The sequence below is a fragment of the Salvia hispanica genome, chromosome 3 (assembly GCF_029641045.1).
Source record: "Salvia hispanica isolate PSC_SH4W2 chromosome 3, Shi_PSC_v1, whole genome shotgun sequence".
NCBI classification, from domain to species: Eukaryota; Viridiplantae; Streptophyta; class Magnoliopsida; order Lamiales; family Lamiaceae; genus Salvia; species Salvia hispanica.
In genome coordinates, this window is record NC_142694.1 from 60,164,291 (window position 1) to 60,172,628 (window position 8,338).

The 8,338-nt window shown below is 35.0% G+C and overlaps 1 protein-coding gene across 1 annotated transcript; it reads left to right on the forward strand.

Moving 5' to 3' along the window:
• Nucleotides 1-824: 824 nt before the first annotated feature.
• LOC125216994 (Transducin/WD40 repeat-like superfamily protein) lies at nt 825-5,074 on the forward strand. Its single transcript, XM_048118804.2, has 11 exons — nt 825-1,024; nt 1,152-1,243; nt 1,654-1,754; nt 2,297-2,397; nt 2,478-2,544; nt 2,645-2,744; nt 2,813-2,926; nt 3,010-3,147; nt 3,245-3,329; nt 3,895-3,944; nt 4,407-5,074. The coding sequence occupies exons 1-11, from the start codon at nt 1,018-1,020 to the stop codon at nt 4,548-4,550; spliced, it is 999 nt and encodes a 332-aa protein (XP_047974761.1). The 5' UTR covers nt 825-1,017; the 3' UTR covers nt 4,551-5,074.
• The last annotated feature ends 3,264 nt before the right edge of the window (nt 5,075-8,338 follow it).

Sequence of the window (8,338 nt, forward strand, 5' to 3'; positions counted from 1 at the left end):
GCAGTTGATAGAGATCTAGAGACGGTACTCCAGCGAGACCAACCCGATGGTCAGAGGACGTACGAGGCCCTCATAAAGCAGATGAAGGGCCAGTTGGGGTTGTCCACCTCCAACAACGAGGCGGAGGATGAGGATGCAGATGTTGCGGAGGATTCTGAGGATGAGACCGAGTGAGCCGCAGATATTTTTATTTAATTTTCGTTGCATAATTTTTCTATATTTATAATATAACAAAGATTTGGTTTTTTTTTATTGAATTATGTTTTTTTAAATATTTATTTCTGTTCAATAATTTTGTTCTAGTCCAATTAAAATATACCAACACCTAAAAAAATGTGAAGCGTGCCTAGACAACTTTTTTGTGGGAGGTATGACTGTGATGATTGGGCAGAGCAACTTTTGTTTTTCTTTTTTGTGGCTAAGGCTAGGTGGAGGTTGTTCGGAGCCTTATCATAGGTTCTGATTTTTCATACAGATCATGTTCGAGTTTAAGTGCAAAAGGTCGAGTTCGTATTCATATTGAGAGTTTGTTCATTCAATTGTAACGTCTTAATGGATTTGATCGTTATAAGGTCAACACAAAACAATTAGGGGCTTCTTGGTATGATGGAATGGAATGGTGGAATGGAATGTGATTCATACTTTCATTCTATTCGTTTGGTCGGTGCGATGGAATGAATGAGTGAATGGATAAAAATGCAAAAGAAATCCAAAAAAATTATCATTCCATTCCGACCTCCATTCCATTTCAACTTCATTTCCATTCCATAATATCAAGCATATAGTTAGAAATCACATAATACATTAATATATTTGTATCCAAAATTAAAATGACCATTGCAGTTTATCCCTAAATCTTATAGTCGAAAACCCTAGTGCATCTCCCTAATCGATTATTCAGCAACAACCCCAAAATCCTTAATCCGTTTCTAATTGTGTGTAACTGGAGCTCGGATGAATCAGTTTTATCCACGTTTCTGAATTGCGAAGAATTCGGAGAAGCTCCAACGTTCTTCAATGGCGGGTAATGCTATAATAGGCATATTCAAATCGCCTCTCATTTCTGTGTGTTCACAACTTGATTTGTCATAGATCGTAGCAGCTTGAGTTTTTGCAATTTGAAGTTTAATTCGACTTTTTGCCTGTAAAAGGAGGTCAGTCGGAGAGAGAAGACAAAGTTTCATTAGAACTGACGGAGGAAATCCTTCAGAGTATGGAAGTTGGAATGGCGTTCCGCGACTATGTATGTGTTCTTCGTAATTTTATTGATTCATTATGGAAAAATGTTGACCTTTTAGATGAACATAATTTTTTTGCTCGCTGTTGGCTATTTGCAGTACATTATAATTTTATCGTTTGGATATATGCTCAGCTGCTCTAGGTGAGCAGTGAGCACTGGGTATCTTGGATTTGAATACACATCTGATTGGTTAATTTTGGCTTATATGTTATGGTGGTGTATAGTGTCTGTCTGCAAACGTATTGAACTTTGCATAAGTTATTGTTCGATTGCTGAAAGTAATTTTGTAATGTTCAGGACAAACTCTATCAGAAAATTCAATGAGTATAGTTTTTCGAAGTGCAAAAAAGTTATCTACTTTTGCAGTTTTTTGTATTCACTATGTTGGTTGCTAACTTATTTTTCTTCTGCAGAATGGAAGAATCAGTTCGATGGATTTCCATAAGACATCAGGTTATTTGGTAACTGCTAGTGATGATGAATCCATTCGTCTCTATGATGTTGCTAGTGCAACGTATGCATCCTCTCCTCATTTGCTGTTCAACTCTTCATGATGATTTGAGCTTTTTATGTTATGCAAGATATTCTTTTCTTTAATGTAAACAAAGTTGCATACTACGAGCTCTTTATTTATTTATGCATATATATGAAAAAAGAGAAACTCACTGCTTAGTGACTGTGATCTTCAAGACTTCAACTGGTATATTCTTGCAATATTGACATGTGAACTTTTGATAGTGTATTTCTCTAGAGTAGATTTTATAGATGTCTATGAAATGTTCTAAGGGATAGGCCTCTGGACATCCAGATGCCCAACTATGTCCCACTTATTCTCATCTTGCATCATGTGATTGCCATAATTATTAGATTATTGTCTTAATTTATACCAGCACTAAGTCTAATTTTCCTTTCATATATGGGAAGCATGTCTGCATTTTGAGTGAAGTTGGAGTCTCTTTATGAATTTGATTTAGCTTCATATCTTTGAGTAAAGTTGGTGTCTGCTTAATATTACATCTGCATGATATGCTAAGAGAGTCTTCTCATTGCATTCAGATGTTTGAAGACAATAAACAGTAAAAAATATGGAGTTGATCTGGTTAGCTTTACCTCTCATCCTACAACTGTTATTTACTCGTCAAAGAATGGCTGGGATGGTATGTATTTCAGATTACTCACATGACTATATTTTGAGGTAACACATGCCAGCACTAACTAACATATCCAACTCCAACAGAATCACTACGACTTCTTTCGTTGCATGATAACAAGTACTTGAGGTACTTCAAGGGTCATCATGACAGGCATGCAGACTGAACCTTACAGTGGCTTTCATCTTCTAGAATTTAGCATTCTCTTTTATGAATGAGTATAATAATAGAGAATACGATATTGGATTCACAGGGTTGTTTCTCTGAGTCTCTGCTCCAGAAATGATTGTTTTGTTTCTGGATCACTGGATAGAACTGTATTGCTTTGGGACCAAAGGGCTGAGAAATGTCAGGTGCAGATTCTTAATTTGTTGAATTATTTTCTCATTGATCATTGTTGAAAGTGTTCCTCTGGAAGTAGGGTCTTCTACGTGTTCAAGGGAGACCAGCTGCAGCTTATGACGATCAAGGACTTGTTTTTTCTGTTGCCTTTGGAGGATACATAAGAATGTTTGATACTAGGAAATATGAAAAGGTCAGAATATATCACATGAGTGAATCATCATAAATGTCAACTATTTACAGTTCTTCAGGTTCTGATTAAGAAACTGTTTATAGGGCCCTTTTGACATATTTTCTCTTGGGGGAGATGTTTCAGAAGCCAATGTTGTGAAGTTCAGTAATGACGGAGGACTTATGCTTCTGACAACGTCAAATGGACATATTCATGTCCTTGATTCATTCCGTGGAACCCTTGTGAGCTGTCTCATATTTCCCTAGAAAGCTCACATGCAATTTATTAGCTTCACTAGATGAGAGTGGGTTCTTATTTTAATTTTTCCTTTTGCTCTAGTTGGCGACACACAACGTCAAGCCAGTTTCAAGCAATTCTACTTTGGAGGCTTCTTTCAGTCCTGAGGGAACGTTTGTCATATCAGGTTCAACATCCTACTTGTTTGCAGGAGACTTTGATATCAATGTTCTTTTATGTAGTTTTATATTGCAGAAGTTTTATTTTTCCAACATATTATATTATTTTTCATCATATCATACTTAAGAAGATGTCCCCAAGTGGTGTTTGATAAAAAAAACATTATCCATCGTATACAAACAATTTGTTTCTACCAAATCCAGTTGAAGAGTTGAATTGATGTATTTCTGATCTAATGCCGATTGGTTATTTTGAGAGAATAAAGCTATTTGTAAAGGAAGTGAGGAACTACTTTATTTCAGCTCTTTTGCCTGCTTGATTCATAATTTACCATACATTGGGTAACTGCCAGCTCAAGATCAATATTGGTTGTTTTTATATTGTTTCATACAATAGAGTTTTTTATTGCTACTCGCTACCAAAATATCTAATTTCTTGCTGTCTCGTGTGTATCTGTGATCCTTGTGAATGTGAGCTCATGAAGCGTTTTTGTGTTGGATTTGATACATCCAGGCTAGTTGAGAGGCACTGACAATTTTCTTTTCATTTCTTGATTTTAATCTACATGGAAGGTTCTGGAGATGGTAGTGTTTACGTTTGGAGTGTTCGAAGTGGAAAAGAGGTATTAAAACTGCTTTTACTCCCTTGTAGTTTGTTTTTTTGAATTTCATTTTTCATTCTTCACCCTTTTTTCTTCATTCTTCACTCTTCTTTTGTCCTATTATGCTGAGGGTTATCAACCATTTATTAAATGACTCGTAATATTTTCTTTAACTAACTCATAAAGAAATTGATTCTCATTGAACAAAGATTCATAAGCTGCATGAATAAAAAATGTATAGTGCACGTGTGCACTTTAATTACCGGAAAAACTTGCATACGAAGACTATTGTCAGCTTTCTGATATTATAAAATCTATCTAAATTGTGATATTAATTTTGCTAATACATGGCAGGACTTTTGCATATTAGTCCTGCAGAACTAATATTTATCATGTGCTGATCCATCTCAACATTGTAAACTACAATTATTGCTGGAAACTGGAAAGCTATACTACTGTCTTCATTGTTTGTACATGTTTCAGGTTGCTAGTTGGATGAGTACTGAAGCAGAACCACCTGTAATCAAATGGGCTCCAGGAAACTTAATGTTTGTAACTGGCTCTTCTGAATTATCCTTTTGGATACCCGACTTATCTAAACTCGCAGCTTACGTTGGAAGGAAGTAGGACTTTCCAATGATCCCTTCTCTGTGCTCTGCCTGCATGTCTGTGGTGTGCTGTGCTGTTACTAGGTAATCCAACAGAATGACAAGCGGTTTCTTATTCACTACTGAACTTCTGCTTATCTGCTGGAACAAATCAGCATGAAGAGATGGAGATTATGAACTATTGCTGCATCTCCTCCACACAAGGAATCAAAGCGGTTGTATATGCTTTCAATATTCTTCCATCTCATGGCTGACACTTAAAGTCTGGAGCATGAGGGAGGCTGAAGATTGTCTGAGCAGTAAGTTATCTTGAAGCGTCTAGATAGTTATGCCATGTAACTCTCTTACATCAACATGGTCTTTCTCTGGTAGATTTTTCCTTTTATAGCTCGATGAGGTACACAATATATGTTAGAAGTAGAACCTTGGATGCTATAGCTCTTTTGACTTGCGAAGACTTGTTTGGGTTCTAATGTATATCTTGCTTGCTACTTCTAATTATGTATATCAGTATATGCATAAAATGTGTGGTTGGGCTCGGTATCACATTTGTTTTCGTTAGACGATCTAATCATAGTTTTGTAACAAGAATTGTGAGTGTATGACTGCCTCGACTGGCTAGAGAATACGCTTGTTCATTTATATGTTTCCAATATATACTTCAGGAAATGACTAATTTTTTTCACAGCATGAAAGATTTAAAAGGAATGTGAGAATTATGTTTCGCAACCAGCAATGGAAAGTTGTACTGTATCTGAATTGCATTCTTATTTTGATATCTCATTTGCTTCCATCCCCTTTTTACCATAATTTTTTTTGTTTTGTTTATAATGAATCACCATAGTCTCCAAATCATTAATTAGCTACATCCCCACACTAGAAGTGAAGTTGTAATTGTACCTGTTTCTAGAGAGAGATTAAAGAATAGGGAAACTAAATCTTGATGGATGAGGATGCTCCATTGCACTTTGCACATGTACTCCTTACCCTTATTTTTTGGGATTGTGCGTCATTAGTTGCCATAAAGCATGCAGTATTGTCAAACCAATTTCAGCAAATCCCATCCACATAAAATCTTTCTGATTGCTACCTTCTAATAATCATTAACATAACTAATCTTTCTCTCAGTTTAATTTAGGTCAGTAGGGTTCATCCACTAATGATGTGAGAATATGCATAATTATTCATTCAATAAAATGACGTATGCTTTAAGTACTAGTATGTAATAAAGTGTTACTCCCTCCGTCCCATAAAAGTTGAGACAAAACTTTTGGGCACGGAGGTAAGAATTTATATATTAAATAAATAAGAGAGATGAAAAAAGTAGAAAGATAAGAGAGAGTAAAGTAAATGATGGAATAAAAAAAGAGTGATTAGATGTTTTGTCTTTTGTTAGAAAAGGAAATGACCCAACTTTGTTGGGACGGACTAAAAAGGAATACGACTCAACTTTTATGGGACGGAGGGAGTATTATTTAAATAGTGTCATAGTATAGTGTTGTTATTGAAGTAATGATGTAGAGAGAGTGTGATTGGATAGATGTATTAATAGTGATTTATTTTTTCCAAAAAAAAGATGCGACATTTTTATGCGACATCAGAAATTATAGTGTGATATCATCTTGGGATTGAAAAAGTATTTTAATATAAAAGGGTATTATGTCATGTTTTATAGATGGTAATTTTCGTGAATCTCTTGTATAGTATATTAAAAATGTCAATTCAAATATATGAAAATTCAAATAAATGTTATCAAATTTTATTATCTAAACGTATACGATTGGTATTTCGATGAAATTTTTATAAAATTGCTTTTAATTCGATATATATTTTGTACAAGAAATATTTTAAATCAACATAGTTATAGTTTGGAGAAATTTTTTAATAGAGAGTACATAATTAATTATAAATAATAAAATTAAGTTTCAAATAATACTTGTGTTGACATATTTTACACACAGAGTTGACATCGCGTGAGGTTTGATCTTGGCCGCCTGTTTTGAAATTTGACAAACTAAAATTGATACTCTTATAACACCAATAGATAGTTATCATTCAAATGGAAGACTCAACATCAAAGATCGTTTTTCAGATTTAGCACCTCTAAAATCATTGGTGGTAGGTGTATCTTTGGAAAGAAGAATCAGAAACACTGGAACACGTCAATTTCAGTTGCAAGATGTCTAGCAAGCTCCGAAACTATTGTTGTGAAAGATGAAACAGTTCTTTGTGCTTACCCAGTGAACCGACAACTTGCCTCCTTTCCAAATGTTTGACGATAAAATGTGGACCTCCATATAATGTTTAACGTTGTAACTTAGAACTACATGGAATATCATAAATAGGGTGATTTTTTATGACTTTAAGGCCATCCACATCCCTGTCACAATACCGTCTCATCCTTAACTATTCATAGGCCCCACTGCACTTTTTACCCCATCTCTTAACTAAGAGGCAACCCTCCCTTAACTATTCATTCAATTTCATTTTTTATTTTTATTTCCAACAAATTCAATTAATATTTCATTGAAATATTAAATTAATACTAGTAATTTATAAAATCATTAAAAACCACGAAAATTACAACATCCGAAAATACGAAAAATACATAATTGAAATTTGGGAGAAGAATAATGTTTTGAGATGAAGAATGTAGAGTGTTTGGGTGAGAATAGAGAGTTTTTTTTATGGTGGATCATTTGTGGGAATGATTTGATATTATAGAAGTGATTGAGGGCTTAAAAAAATTAAAATATTGAAAAAAACGGCCATAAGCAGCTAGTTTTTTTGGGGGAATTTTTTTTTTCCGATTTTTTTTAAAAAAACTTTTTTTTTCAACGGATATAAACGACGCCCACTCGCGACCGGCGAGTGGGCGTCACGGCCGCACGGGAGCTTGCCACGTGGCCAACGCGCGTGGCGAGCCAGCTCGCCAACATGCTCTCGACGGAGGGATATGGACGAGACGGGGTGGCCGCATCGCTGGCTCGATGCTGTCTCGTCTCGCCGAGACGAGACCGAGCTGGCAACGAGCCAGCGCTACGGATGCCCTAACCTCATTTGGGATTTGAAATTACTCCCTCCGTCTCCTATTAATTGTACACTTTGGTTTCGGCACGGGTTTTAATAAATGTAATGGAAAGTAGGTTAAAAAGTTAGTGTAATATGAGTCCCACTTTTATTTATTGGTTTTATAATGAAAATGTGAGTGAAATAAGTTAGTGAAATACGAACCTACTTATTATTTATGATAAAAGTGAAAGTGGACAATTGACGAAGGAACAGACAAAAGATGCAAAGTGGTCCATTAATGGGGATGGAGGGAGTATAGGATACCACTCGGAGGAGTTTGATGACGACACAAATTGATTTTTCAGGCTCTATCACTGTGTTTTTGGGTGCTTCTTATTTTTTCATTTGTTACATAACTTGACGTTAGCTGATATGTTAATTAAAGATTTATTTTTGAATTAAAAAAATATTTCGAAACTAAATCTTGGCCTAGGTAACTATATATATATGCCACGTGAATAAATCTTGACATAGAAATGTATACACAAAAGAATGAAAGAGCAAAGTGAATTGGTACAGCGCCTATGACTGCTGACTGCAAAACATATAATTTGTGGCATTTTCGATGCAAATACACAAACTTCAATATATACACACAGAAATTAAATAATTTATGTACGTATTCATCAAAAATAACGGCTCAATATCCCCTACTTTAAAACTTTGATCATTGATCCTATCACTTCTACCTTTTGCAGTCTAATTTTCAACACCCCAATTATTACATCGCATCAA

Excerpts from the sequence above, each read along its gene's own strand:
- LOC125216994 (XM_048118804.2), top strand. Across the intron at positions 2,745-2,812 it reads AAAGGGCTGAGAAATGTCAG|GGTCTTCTACGTGTTCAAGG; the intron begins GTGCAGATTCTT and ends CTCTGGAAGTAG. Across the intron at positions 2,927-3,009 it reads ATACTAGGAAATATGAAAAG|GGCCCTTTTGACATATTTTC; the intron begins GTCAGAATATAT and ends AACTGTTTATAG.